The sequence below is a fragment of the Teleopsis dalmanni genome, chromosome 1, assembly GCF_002237135.1.
Source record: "Teleopsis dalmanni isolate 2A chromosome 1, ASM223713v2, whole genome shotgun sequence".
Taxonomy (NCBI): domain Eukaryota; kingdom Metazoa; phylum Arthropoda; class Insecta; order Diptera; family Diopsidae; genus Teleopsis; species Teleopsis dalmanni.
This window is the reverse complement of record NC_051846.1, coordinates 19,972,823-19,987,409: the sequence shown is the minus strand read 5'-3', so window position 1 is coordinate 19,987,409 and position 14,587 is coordinate 19,972,823. Positions and strand designations below refer to the sequence as shown.

General features: G+C 32.4%; 2 protein-coding genes across 2 annotated transcripts; one reads left to right on the top strand and one right to left on the bottom strand.

Annotated features, from left to right (window-relative positions):
* Nucleotides 1–6,770: 6,770 nt before the first annotated feature.
* Nucleotides 6,771–9,824, bottom strand: LOC119670130. The gene is made up of 2 exons (XM_038080266.1): nt 8,349–9,824; nt 6,771–8,292 (listed from the first exon to the last, which is right to left on the bottom strand). Exons 1-2 carry the CDS (start codon nt 9,726–9,728, stop codon nt 6,904–6,906), a joined length of 2,769 nt encoding a protein of 922 aa, XP_037936194.1. The 5' UTR covers nt 9,729–9,824; the 3' UTR covers nt 6,771–6,903.
* A 3,328-nt stretch (nt 9,825–13,152) lies between these two features.
* LOC119677835 (fibrous sheath CABYR-binding protein-like) lies at nt 13,153–13,963 on the top strand. Its single transcript, XM_038089373.1, has 2 exons — nt 13,153–13,164; nt 13,232–13,963. The coding sequence occupies exons 1-2, from the start codon at nt 13,153–13,155 to the stop codon at nt 13,961–13,963; spliced, it is 744 nt and encodes a 247-aa protein (XP_037945301.1).
* Nucleotides 13,964–14,587: the final 624 nt, after the last annotated feature.

Here is a 14,587-nt window from a genome sequence, read left to right as displayed (position 1 = left end):
GTCTATATACCATATACCATGATATCGCATTAACTCCATACTATAAACTGCATACCATGATATCTGATTAACTTCAATACGTCAGCAGTTATCGCCTACAGATCGGCTATCGCATTGCAAGAAAACATTGTGTGATCCACATTCACTCAAGAATGTGAGCAAGCGTCTATTTCAGACGGTAGTCGCAGAGACACTTTACATCCAATTTTCAAAGTATTAAGGGTGGACTTAACTAAGAAAATCACAAGCTAACTTTAATCCTGTACGCTTAAATAACCCCAGAGCCAGTAGAATGGTTTATCAGCATTTGTCGATCAAAAACCTTTAAATAATATATATAATAAATAATAATATAGTAGTAGTAACATTTAGCTTTAATTTTACTTCATTTTAAATTACATAGAAATTAATAACAATTAATAAGAAATGGATAACAATTATTATATATAAAATTTACAGCTATGGCATTTTAACCGGCTAAAATATGTATAAACCTTCTGCTCAAAAAGTACTCGGATTTTGTTAATAAAACACACAAATTTAAATTTTATTCCAAATTAATTTTATCTCCTTCAAAATATGCTCCTTCTGTACGATACAAATATGCCTACGCTTAACCCAATCTTCCATACACTTTTCGTAGGCCCGCGCAGGTATGGGTTTTAGTTCCTTCAGCGAATTCTCTTTTACCGATTCAATCGACTCAAAATGCTTACCACGATGGGGCAATTTGAGTTTCGAGAACACAGGAAAAAGTCACACGGGTCCAGATCTGGCAAATATGGTGCCTGAACGATGACAGTGGTGCCGTATTTGGTCAAAAAATCGCGTACAACAAGAATTTTCCATAGTAAAAATCGCTAAATGCACTTGAGGTAGTCTCACATTAGCAGCTGCTGTAAACAAACTAATTGACAGATGGCGCACAAATTTCTACCATATTTGACATAAGATACAATGTTGGGTGTACCAACATTTCAAAAAATTTTTGAAAAAGGTCTATTACTTAAGGAGTAGTTAACAAACAACAAAATCCGGATACTTTTTGAGCAGAAGGTAATATATATAATATAATATATAATGCAAAAGTAGATTGTTAGCAATAAAATCAACAAATATGGTGGGATGCGTCAAGTAGGTGTCTTATCAATTGCATTTTTCTAGTATTGTTTTGATCGCTATAAAGAAAAGTGACGGTCAAAATACAATACAGCAGTGTATTTCTTAGTGACTAACGGTAGATTAGTTCGTTTTAGTAGCGCTAGAGGTTACTTTTCTGTCCAAATAAGGTTTATACTTTGTTTTACTACCAGGTATTCGGATATCCTAAGATCCCAGATAATAAAACAAACTATGGTATTGATAAAATAAATATGCTTTATTGTAAAACGCGGTAAATAAAACAGTAGACTGTATGTCACATATATATTGCTTAACAATGACCAGACGCCATTGGTGGTCTAAGCTTAAAATCGATATAGAAAAAAATTTTCATACACCTAATGATCTCTAAAACTCTTTATACTATTGTTATTTCTTATTATTATTAAATCGAATCTCCAAAACTCTTTATACTATTATTAGAATAATATAAATACTATTTTAGAATAATTTTAAAGAATTGTTCACAGATCGTTTTAACGAATTGCTATCTTTTGCGCAAAAAATTGCTAATACCGCCGATAACCACTTAAGAGAATTTTAACTGTATTAATTCCATTTACAATATAATTATTATACATTTTTTTAGCAGCCTAAATTAAATAAAAAATTATGGGACGAAAAAGATATAGTTTATTGGTTTGTTTAATTTTGTAATAATTAAAAATGTTCTTATGGAACTATCTGTATTACTGGACTACACATCGAACATACACATCCACTAATATTCAGAATTAGCACATAACAATATACATGGACCCAAAGTTGAACCTCAGAGTTGACTCCAATAGATGATGGAATAAAGAAAAGTTCAATTTACATAAGAAAATTTTTATCATCCACACTGCACATGGAACCGACAAAAAGAACGGACCAAGACTTCTCTGGAATTTCTGGCGATGGCACAACTTTAGTAGCAGGCTTCCTTTAATATAAATAAATTTAGTGGAAATAAAAATATAAATAAATAATAATATGAATTATAAAGCTTACTCAGAATAACCACTGGAGGTACCAGCTGTAGCAGATTTATCCAGAATGCAAGTTAGTTTGGGCTTAGCCATGAGCTCAAGACACGCTTCGCTTTCCTTTCCATGCAATGTTGTATTGCTAGGAGTACCATGCTGCACACCCGTTGAGGTCGAAGCACTAACACTTAGTAAATTCTTTTCTGCCATTGTTTAACTGCAAAACATATAGTCCAGATTCAAATCAGAATTTAGAGCAAAAAAGGTTTTGCCAACGAACATAAAAACAATTTAGAACGGCTCACAAAAATTTTGTAAAATTATATTGTAAAAACTTATTCATAATGAAAAAAAAATTTTACGTCGTAAGTTTATTATCAAATAATTTAAATAATAATTCAATTTGAAGTAATCGGATCGGTTGCTATGTTCTGAAATATTTTTAGTATATACCTTCTGCTCAAAAAGTATCCGGATTTTGTTGTTTGTACTCCTTAAGTAATAAATCTTCATCAAAAATCTTTTTGTTATGTCGGTACACCCTTTCTTGACATATGGTACAAATTTGAGCGCCATCTGCAATTTATTTGTTACAGCAGCTGTTAATGTGAGACTACCTCAAGTGCATTTAGCGATTTTCTTTTTTCTGTTCCCGAAACTGAAATTGGCCCTTCGTGGTAAGCGTTTTGAGTCGATTGAATCGGTAAAAGACAATTCGCTGAAGTAACTAAAAGCCATACCTTCACGGGCCTACGAAAAGTGTATGGAAGATTAGGCTAAGCGTTAGCATATGTATATCGCTTCAGAAGGAGCATATTTTGAAGGAGATAAAATAAATTTGGAATAAAATTTAAATTTGTGTATTTGTTTACAAAATCCGAATTAATATATCAAACTTTATATGTAAAACCAATATGTGTACAAGCGCATCCAATTAATTTCGAAAAAAATATTGTATTTTATATAGAAATGAATTATAAGTTGATATTAGATGTACATTCTAGCAGTTTTTATTTAATAAGGGCTAATATAGTTCATCATTATGTAGTTTTAGAATAGCACCCAAAGTATCATCTCTATATTTTAAGTTTAGCCATTTTAAAATATGGATCGTTTAGCAGCCGCTAAACGTAAAGATTAGTTATTGGAATGACAGCATTGGTATGACGATTTTACGCATCTAATTTTCTGGTGGTTCATTTTTTGCTTGATGGATATCGCAGCAAACAAAGTTGCCTCATCTGCAACAGAGAAAATCTACAGTTGACTATCGGTGGACCAATGTATCTAATAATCGTTGTATGTTCTGTTTTTAGTTTGGAAATTTAATAATCACGCGATTTATCCAAACAATATATTGAAATAAATATTTAATCGAAATCTTCGTCACAAATGTATTTTATTTACGGTACTCTAAAATAACCTAGTTGGGTAGCAAATACATTTTGAGATACAATTCTACTTAATCTATTAATAAAACCTATTATACAAATATTTTTGCTTAAAAGTCCTTAATATAACACAAAATTGAATATGCTAATATATTATTTATTACTTCTTAAAATACTGTAAATTTCAACCATATCACATGAGACCATTCAATTAGGTGAATTCCAATTTCTTGAAATCTACATCTTTGAATGAAGTGTAGTTAAGTACATTATCTGAATTCTATACTGTCTAATATACCTAGTTCGCTCGCAACCGTCATGCAAAGGAATATGTCACTTGGGTGAGAAATACATTCCCTGATACTAATATTGAATGGTATGTAAATGTATAATATTTGTTGCCTACTTTTAGGGTCTATTTCTTAACTGCGTATACGAGGAATACGTCATTAGTATTTTAAATAAAAACAAAAATTTTAAACGCTATTTTTTATGTTGAAATTTAAAAATATGAAAATTGTTTCCTACTTATTACAAATTGTTCAATTTTGACTTGACTAAATCAATCTTAAATACTTAAGCTACTAATACTAGAAACCAAACATTATATTCCAGCAATCTGCTGCATTATGAAGTTTTACAGTCGAAAACAGCTCTCTCTCTCTCTATTTCTGTTATATTTTTTCTAATATTTACTGACAACATCAAACCGAAAGGCAGTATACCATCATGAATACAATTTCAGTATCCAAGTCTCAACAACATACGACAATTTAGACCAGATGTATCCTCTGAAATATCGCAGATAAAACATTATAATGAGATTTCTTATGAAAGGATGGATTTTTTTGGTTCCTAGTAGTAATGTATTCTTCATTTTTTTCTTTCATGCTTTAATGAGACAAACCCACACCATAGTGTGAATAGTGTTGTATCTTACATTTAATCACAAAAACGAAACAATATATTGGATGAAATAAAATTTATCCGCAGTTTTTTTAAACATTGTAATAAACTATATATCGAATAAAGTACTTTCTCTCAACAAACAAATCCCCTGAGCGTCTTGGGACCAACGTCAATGTTAACAATTATAAATTCGAAGTTGTGAAAGACTTTGTTTATTTAGAAACCAACGTAAATACCAAAAATGACGTCAGCCTAGAGACTCAATAAAGAATCACTCTTGCCAACAGATGTTACTTCGGACTAAGTAGGCAATTGAGAAATAAAGCCCTCTCTCGACATACAAAAATCACATTCTACAAATCTCTTATCATACCGGTACTGTATCATACTGTATGGTACAGAAGCTTGGACAATTAGCAACAGTGATGAGAAGGCATTATAAGCATTCGAGAAAAAAATTCTCCGCAAGATCTATCGTCCCTTACGTGTTGGCGACAATTATCGATTTAGATGGAACGATAAGCTGTATGATGTATACCATTGACATTGACATAGTTAAGTGCATTCACATTCAGTGGCTTTGCTGGCTTGATCATGTTGTGACTGGAATGTAAGAATGTGCTCCGGTTAGAAAGGTGTTTGATTCTGTACCCGCAGGTGGAAAACGCGGTAAAGGATGTACTCATCTTTGGTGGAAGGACCAGGTGACCAACGGTTTGAGGGCGCTTGGTACTACCAACTGGCGACAGAAAGCAACTTATCGGGCTGGCTGGCGGAGACTACTCTCCGCTGTCAAGGACGTCGTACGTTTACAATGGCCAACTAAATAAGTATATATTTGACATTACTATAACCTATCGGTTGAAACTTCTGTGATTTGTAGGCGAAAAACTTGACCAAGTGATTGTAGCCGCTCAATTTTATATCATTAAGACAGTTTTGCAGAAACCGAAGCAAATGAGATTCAAACTGTGCAAGATCAGAGCTATACGATTGATGCATCAAAACTTCTTAACTGACTATTATCAAATCGGTTGAATTTCAACTTAGTTTGAGACCAAGTTGCATCAACCATCAATTTGTTCCAATACACCAAAGATGTGTTTGGCCTAGCATTGTCATCGTGGAACATTTCTAAGCGCTTTGCCTTGATAATTTCGTTCAATCAGTCGAGTTGAACATTTAAAAAAACTTTCAACACAAACGACAAATTAAGCAATTGCCTTTACGACAAAATGTAATATCTTTCAAACACGTGTTCATTTAGTATTACCAGCTACAATGGTACCAACGCCATCTTGTAGCAAGGAATAACGAAGCCTTTTTTGTATTACCCAATATTAAACCAAAAAACAATCTTTAAACACAAGTGTGATTCATTAAGCAGAATGGAGAATCTTCTTTTCCTATAATTATGTATATTACATGTGTTACATAAATCTGTTTTAAGAATCTGGAAACAATATATATATGCTATTGTATCTAAATAAATATAAAGTATTTTCATTGAGAAGGGTGTTTCTTTTATATATAATATATTTAATTCAAAGGCTTTATATAGAACGCTTGTGCGAGAACCTTACTACTCCAAGGACAAAAATAAAACAAAAAGCCTTTTAGGCTTCAGTAAACTTGCAGTTCGTGTACTTACTGGAGTAATAAAGGGGGACTGTGTCATTGCGCCTATGACTTCAGCGGTGGCGAGTTCCAACAAGTGGATTATGTAGGAGTTTCCAAGATGAGGAGGAAGTAGAATTCATCAACCACTTTCAGTGTCTCTATCCCAGACTGCGAACAAGGCGATTTCAATATGTTGGGGATCGCTTCACAGGCCTCGAAGCGATAACGAAAGCAAACTTAACGGTTCTCCTTACCTTCATTTGGAAAACCAAGTGATTTAACAGGGATAGAAGATAAAGGTTAGCAACTCGTCTCTCCCAGTATATCTTTGAGGGCATCACAATGGGCAATATATGCCTCCGAGTGCAAGTGCTGATAACTGTCAGCACGCAACTTCTTAACCTAACCTTAAGCTACTACTCCATCAATCACCAAACGATATATCTTTTTGAGTCTGTATTTAACCTTTTTTATTACATTATAATACTTAAAATTTATTTACCAAAATAAATGCTAAAGATTTAGAGCTGAGATATTGGCATAAATTAATTTTGTACATGTATAATCTCTCATATGTAATCAAAACTATGTTGAAATCCATTCAGATGTCCAGTTATAGGATTTTTCAAATTCAATGTAACCAATAATTAATATTAGTTCCACTTTTAGACTTCCCAAATCGATATGAAACTTTTATTTGTATTGTTATCGAGAGATTTACTTAGGAGTTTCCATCGCTGCCGTTATTTCTGAGGTTCTCAATTAGTGCATTTTACTAAGCGCTTACTTTCTTCCAGTATGCTCTTTCATCTTTTTCTTCTGAAGATTTTCTTTATGATAACTTAAAAACCAATTCAATAAATTGAAAACTGACAATTAATCATAAATTTATTATTTAACAAATCGTGTTGTTGTATTGGTGAAAAATACAAGCATTCGCCACTTTCGAATACTTGCAATGCAGTTTTCTCTTCTCTTATTGAACTAGCAGGTCCTGAATAAACGATATGTGTACTAGGATATCTTCCAGTATTACGCCAGGTCGATAATATAATATTTAATGGATATTTTCCTGGCATTAAACCACATCCCCATACAACCAAAAAATTGATATCCCTATTAGCATCGAGATTATCTAGGTGCATAATTTCACTTAACCGAAGGCCCCCAGTCATAATTAAAAGAGGCAATAAATCACTATATTCACTGTGTCCAATTCCAGCGATTTTATCACGCACAAGATAAATCATTTGACATTTTGGTTTAGCAGACAGAGCGACACGTACATCTATGAAGAAATTTTTCACCATTCTTGGAGAAATGCGATCAAATGGCAGCTCATGGTGAGCAGTTACCATATGTATAATAAAATCAGATAGAAAACATTTAAAATAATGTTTACATTCTGGACACAAAAGTGGATGACGCGGTATACGTAAATCATAGCATGTCAAATTTTTTGGCATAAAACGTTGCTTCGCCAAACGTGCAAGCACTGCAGGTGACTTTGAAGGATATTTGATAATTTCCAATTGTGGCGGTATTAGCGTATTTCCAATTAATTTATTTCCTTTGATAGTAATAGGTGGTCCCTCTACTGGATCGTAGCGCGATCTTAAAGCTAATGAAATCAGTTCAGCTATGTCCTCTGGGTTACAGCAACTTTGTTGAATGAAACTATCAGTTTTGAGTAGTGTATCTGGCTTACTTAATTCATCAAGTAAATCTTCATATTTTTCATATAACTCCTTTTTCTTTTCTTTGTGCGGAAATGTTTCAATTTCTTTTGCATTTTCCACAGATTTCTTCGCGGTTTGATATATGGGTTTTTCACTCAAAAGGATTTCGTTTTTCATATAGGTATTCGCAATAGTAGTTCCTCTAACAGTATCTTCATTTATTGTTTTTAAAATTTTTTCCATGCGCTCATTCATGGACTCATCAACCATTTTATTAGTTGGTTTATTGGTTTCGGTTAGAATACATTCCTGTCTTTGTGTCACCTCCCGTAAGAGCACAATACTATTCTCACTAATGACGACTTTGGATTCTTCTGATAAACTGGGATATGACTCCGTCGAAACACTTATGGTACATACCTTTTCTTTGTATTTCATATTAGTGCATGTAGTTCTGTAGCAGTTGCAGTGTCCAGCACGTTTCCGCGAACTTTTCTCTTCATTTTCCGAACTGATTTTCGCTTCTTCATTTTTATTCGTTTGATCAGGTATGCCAAAGAAAGTCTACACAATTAAAAAAAAAAACAATATAAAGAAATTTACTTTTGGAAATTTCTTACCTGTGTTGAACCCGTCTCTTGGTTGTGTCTTAAATGGAATGGCACATTTTTGGAAGACACGTCAGACTCATCATTCAACTTATGCCCCATGAAAAGTAGTCGCAAATTACTATTTTTACCCTCAGAAGCTTCTTGTAAATCTAAATTACATTCCTCGTAATTTCCAATATTTTCAATATTTTGAGTGGGAAGTTGGTCACATTTCTTACAATGTGATTGCTTGCTCTTGTTTAGATCTTCAGTATCTTTTGCTTTACGAGCTTTATTCGTAGGATCATTTTTATGTTTTTTGGTTTGTTCTTTTTTATTTTTTTCCTCAAGTTTAATTTTGAGAATTGCATTTTGCAATGTTAAACTCTGATTTCTTTTCAACAAAATATTATACGATTCTTCATACATCATTCTAGAAATATCATTTACTCTCATAGTTACTAGATAAGGATTTGTTGGATCTATTACATTTTCATTTCTTAAGTATGCAAAATTCATTGCTTGATTCTGAGTCATGGGCACAAATCCAGATGCTGTTTGAGGTACTGTCATAGAAGCATTCAATGTGTTAAATAGCTGCATCAATAAAATTTGATTCATTACAGGTAGAAAAAATTGCGTTTGACCATCAAGAGAGTTATTGAAATAGGGCTCCATTGGAGGTGCTGTAGGCGCAGTTGAAGTCTCATGAGGTGCAACATATTCCGCACCATTAGTAATTATTTTGGGAAGATTAACATTTTGTGACCGTACAGAGTTAGTACCAACTACAGTTTCTTCCAAAATATTTTTTGTATTATTATTAGCAGTATCGAGTATATAAGTTAAGTGTCGTTGTAATGAGTCTAATAATGATGATGATGATTCTTCTATATAATCCGTAGACTTGTTAGCTACACTGGTTAACTGCTGATTTCCGTGTGTTATAACCACATTATTTATGTTTTGTTTTGTGTCATTATTGTCCTTCACAATTGTTGGTTGAACTGTATTATAGGAAGAATTAATTAAATTTGTTTCAAGTGAAACTTGTGCTATATTTTTCTCTACTTCTGGTGCAGATACTGTATTCGGCTTCGTTGCCTTTAATGAGTTACTAGCACATATATCACCCTCCAAAGAAATCATGGGGTTAAACGTAGATACACGAGGAGCAGAATTTGTTACAGGTCGTCCATTATTCTGGAGCTTCAGATTCGTAGATACAAAGCGTAAATTTTTATCACCACATAACAAACATATTCCATTGTTTTTTCTAATGCAATCATTACATATGGAATGTCCACTTTTACAAATAAACTGTCCGCTTGGTTTTCCTCCAGGACTAATGGAATATGTTTTGCACATCGAACAGGACATTTTATTATCAATTGTAGCTGTAATGCTCATTATTTTATGGATCACAAAATCACTAAAAACAATTTATAATTGCCAAATATAATTAAAGTTCACAAAGACGAAAAAATTTTCAATAATCAAATTATTTAAATTTAATGAAACAAAAACAATTTAAATTAAATTCACAGTTTTTGTATTTTAAACAATTTTACACATTTTTTTTTCAAAAGCTTGGTAAACTCAGTTAAACTTGAGAAATAATTTCAGTAATTTAATTTAATTAATTTAATCAATAAAATTGAGAACTTATCTGGTCTCCATCTATTAGAGTTCAGTACATCCCAGAGATCACTTAATCGTAGATAGTGTAGGTAGTGTATCTTAACCTAACATCTTCACTATCAAAACAGGTTAATTGGGATATGTCCTCCGTAATACCAAAAAGAAGCTACTATATACGATGTTATAAAAATAATAGAAAGACAACAGAGTATGGATTAGGTTAAGCTGAATTGACGATCTTGTGTCCAAAGTCCACTTGAGATCAAATAATAGCTTGTTGTGAAACTGTGGATCAGCGTTGTTCATACATATATTAAAAAATCAGCGTATGAAAGTAAACCAACATGACAAGTATATAAACTTCGACAATTCCTTAAGGGGGTAGAAAAGGGGGCTTCTTAGATTTCAAATTTTCTTTTATCCAATTTCATAGACATAGAACATGAGATGGAATACAGTTTCCTCCTCATTCACAGAACCACAACCTCGACAGAAGTCATTATGTGTTTCAGTCTCAAATTATGTTTTATTAGCACGCAGTAACCCGTCAATATCTATACCGCAGTACTAAGCTGTAGTAAAAGCAGCTGACTGCTACTTTTTTATTCCAGTTTAGATCACGTCAATCTTGAGATCTAATAAGATTGTTCAACTACCCAAGTTTGTTAAGCTATAGTAAGATATTTTTGTTTGATTTTCATCTTGGCTATTACAAGTGATAAGCAATATCCGAAAAATAAAAGTGAGTGCTCCATGTCTGCTCTGATCCCTGTAAACAGATACCTATGCGAGTTGAACGCTGACATGCTTAGCTAACCCGTTAAAAGAAGCCTCCTATTTACGAATTGTTTAAGATATAGTTATTGCGCTTATTAGAAACTTGATAGCAACTTAACTGCCCGAAAAGGTTGCAATATTTACAGCGGAGAACTTCTTGACTAGGACTCAAATTGCTGCGAGTCGAAACAGGATACTAAGACATACTAATACTAAGTTAGCAGTTATTCTGGCTTATAAATATCGGATAGACTAGACTAAAAACAATTAGCGAACATATTTATAAGGCACAAAATGGAGTGGCGTATTCAAATGTTGTATATATATTATTTTATTTGAAATTTAATTTATTTTTTTTCGTGTATTTAATATCTATGTATCTTTTATGAACATTCATATGCATGTATTATATAAAAATAATTTTCACAGCAAAGTAACATAAATCCAGAAAAATATACGAACATAAAACTCAAGTAAGGCTTTGGGTCAGTTGGTTAAGGTGCGCTGACTCTGAGCTTCAAATTTGGCAGGACACGAGTTCGCTTCCTAGTATTTGCAGTCTCAAAAAAAAATTATTTACGTATAAGTAAACACAACAATTAATTCTAAGACCACTGCTGATGGGTATTACTCTAAACAGCTGTATGGTCGCCAAAAATTCAATTTTTTAATAATATGAAATGAAGTTTTGTTGTTTTAGTTCACTGCTATTCGAAAAACCTCTTTAAAAAAATTTAATAAATGTGTACGCCAACACCTAGGAAGGGATAATAAGTTTAATAAGAAAGAGATATTAAAATGTTTACTTCAGTTGGATTCTAATATCTCCCTAATAAGCCCTTGTATCATTCAGTGAGATATCAGATTATCAAAGTACGGTAAAGATAAATGGAAAAGAAATATATTTTGTGGCTTTATTCTTTTTCTGTTATCCATTTTCAAATATATAATTAACTAATCTATGATTTATATTTTACAGTCTATGATTTCTTATAGTTTAATAAGAAAGAGATATTAAAATGTTTACTTCAATTGGATTCTAATATCTCCCTAAAAGGCCCTTGTATCATTCAGTGATATATCAGATTATCAAAGTACGGTAAAGAAAAATGGAAAAAAAATATATCTTGTGGCTTTATTCTTTTTCTGTATTCCATTATCAAATATATAATTAACTAGTCTCTGATTTATATTTTTATTCCTTATTTATTACAAATTAACACCTCTGTTGAAACACCACCTTGAAATTTAGCAAAACTATGAAAAAGTTAAGTAATGAAACTTGCAAAAATTACGGTAGTACGTACTTACATACTCAGCATTTGCTAATATCAGTTTACTAAAGTCTTAACCTTGCCAGAAGGTCTACAATAAGCAAATAAAAATAATAAATATTAACTTTAAAGTATTTCTATTTTAACAGTAATAAATACTTTGTGCAAACTGTGGTTATTTGAGTTACTCTTCCGACCCAATGAAACGATGCTCGAAGAAAATGTTATAACGCAAAGCGATGAGCTATAAAGACTCTTCAAACTCCTTCAAGAACAATTAAAAATAATAAAAGTCAAAATTCAATTAAAAAAACACTATCAATATTTTGAGTTGGTCAACAAGTGGCCGCCACAAAGATCAAAACCGTGTAAATTTAATCTCATAATTGTTATTTTATTAAACTTTTGATACACAATGAAGCAGCATTTTTTTCCACTGCAAAACGTGCGTAATTTGACTAATTTGGGTACCAAACAAATCACTAATTCATGGATCGAATGGGAGATGAATGCGCGATGAACGCTTGAAATGCTGCTCAATGCAAGTCCAATTATTCGTCTAAAGTTGAAATATTATGAAGTTGGCAACAGTACAAAGAGGCTAACAGCTTAGGCTTAAAGCGGTAAATAGACTAAAATGTTTATTTTCAGACGCGACTACGACAAATTTTACTATTTCACTTTTAATATCTTTTTTTTTGGACATATTTTTTATTTAATTTTTTTTTTTTAATATTTTTTATTTGTTCATATTAAACATTGAGGCAAAGTACTATTCGAAATTAATGCGCATGCGAAGCGCATTGATGCTGCTAATACATATCCACACAAGTCAAACATTGAAATATTAACAGTTGCTCAGTTTCTTAGGCGGGTGACAGAGCCACCGATGTTTGCGACTGAAGGTCTACACCAACTTAAGAGGTTAAAAACCTTTGCCCATATTTATTTATGTTTAATATTCGTTTAATGTTTTATTATTTTTATTGATTTTAAGATTTTGCCTGGGCATATCAAAATAATTTTCTTATTGTATGTTAATATAAATAGGTTGTCACAATTGTTAAAAAACATCAGAAGACGAGTAGCAAGCAACCCAAGCATAACGATCAGTAAAAACTCAACAAAAAAACAAGTACAATATGAATAAAATGGTAAGTACTTGCTCTTGGTGATATATCAATATAATAAAAATCCTCAATCACTTTCCTTACATCACAGTACAAACAACTCTTAACTCTCACTTTACTCTTCGTCGCAACTTTTGCTGATGTTTCACATCTGTCTAACCATTACTTGCCACCAGCACCACTCGATACAGCAGAAAGTCAACCCAATTTTTCGACAGTCATTGAACAGCATGAATTGAAGGAATTGCCAGAACAAGTCGAGTATGTGCAAGAGAATGACGCACAGCAAGTGCCACCAATTGATATGCAACCACCACCATTCGTAGCTACACCTGCCGCACACTATTTGCCACCACCACTAGCCATAGCACCATTAGAAAAAGTAAAAACAGCCGAAGAAGTGCAAGTACCAGAAATGTCTGAAATAGTGGAAGAAGAACAAGTTACCTCAACAACAACAACTGAGCAACCAATTGCTGAATCAACCACGGCAGCTACCACACAGGAAGTCTACACAACAACTGAAGCCATAATGACAACTGCAAATGTTGCTAGTGAAAGCACCACACCTACTGTAGAATATTTGCCACCACAACCCAATTATCAACAATACCAAGAGCAATTAGAACTTAGCGGTAAAATGCCTGAAGAAATATTATTATCTCAAGAACCACAGGAAATTGTTGAAATTGTGGCTGAAGAAGCACCACTCGAAACGCCTGTTCCTAAAGTAGCAGAACCTGAGCCAGCACACTACTTGGCTGCAGATGGTTACCATTATAAGACTGGTGGCACTGATAAACGTTTCCGTTTGAGACATTAGAGAAAAAGAAGAACAAGAAGAGTCTATATTAGGGTCTGCATAGAGGATCTTTACTTTAATCCCAACTATGTTAAAATAATTGTTGTTAAACATATTTTTATTTGTTACTGCTTGCCATAATAAAACATTTTGACGTCGTCAAATTAAAATTATTTATCAGTTGTTATTTATTAATAACTTTTCAATTATTACTTATTATTAAAGCAGATTACTAACTTTGAATATTAATTAAACTATGTACGTAAATTAAAAATAAGTTAAAATGTATAGTCAAACATAACTAACATCTGAACAGAACTTACTTAGTAATAGATCCTTCCAGGATATTAGCCGGTACTCGGCATAAAATAAACTAGAATTATATAAAGTTTACCAGTTGGACTATGAGCTAAATATGCTTTTTTAGCGAAGAAAACTTCCATTAGGTATTTTACACTGTATGGACAATTTTATAATCCCCATACAAAAGTTTAAATCTACTGTTATTAATAAAAGAAGATGAGTATATGTATATGTCAGCTCATATTTCTTTGATTTACAAAAAAAAAAAAAAATTGGGAACTAAAAAATTTTAAAAAAAAATCAAAAAAAATATTGTTAATCCATGTGAACCGTCTTAGTTAA

Bases quoted from the DNA above. Each gene is read 5' to 3' on its own strand.
- LOC119670130 (XM_038080266.1), bottom strand. From the start codon at position 9,728: ATGAGCATTACAGCTACAATTGATAATAAAATGTCCTGTTCGATGTGC. The intron at 8,293-8,348 runs GTAAGAAATTTC...TTAATTGTGTAG, and splicing joins AAGAGACGGGTTCAACACAG to ACTTTCTTTGGCATACCTGA.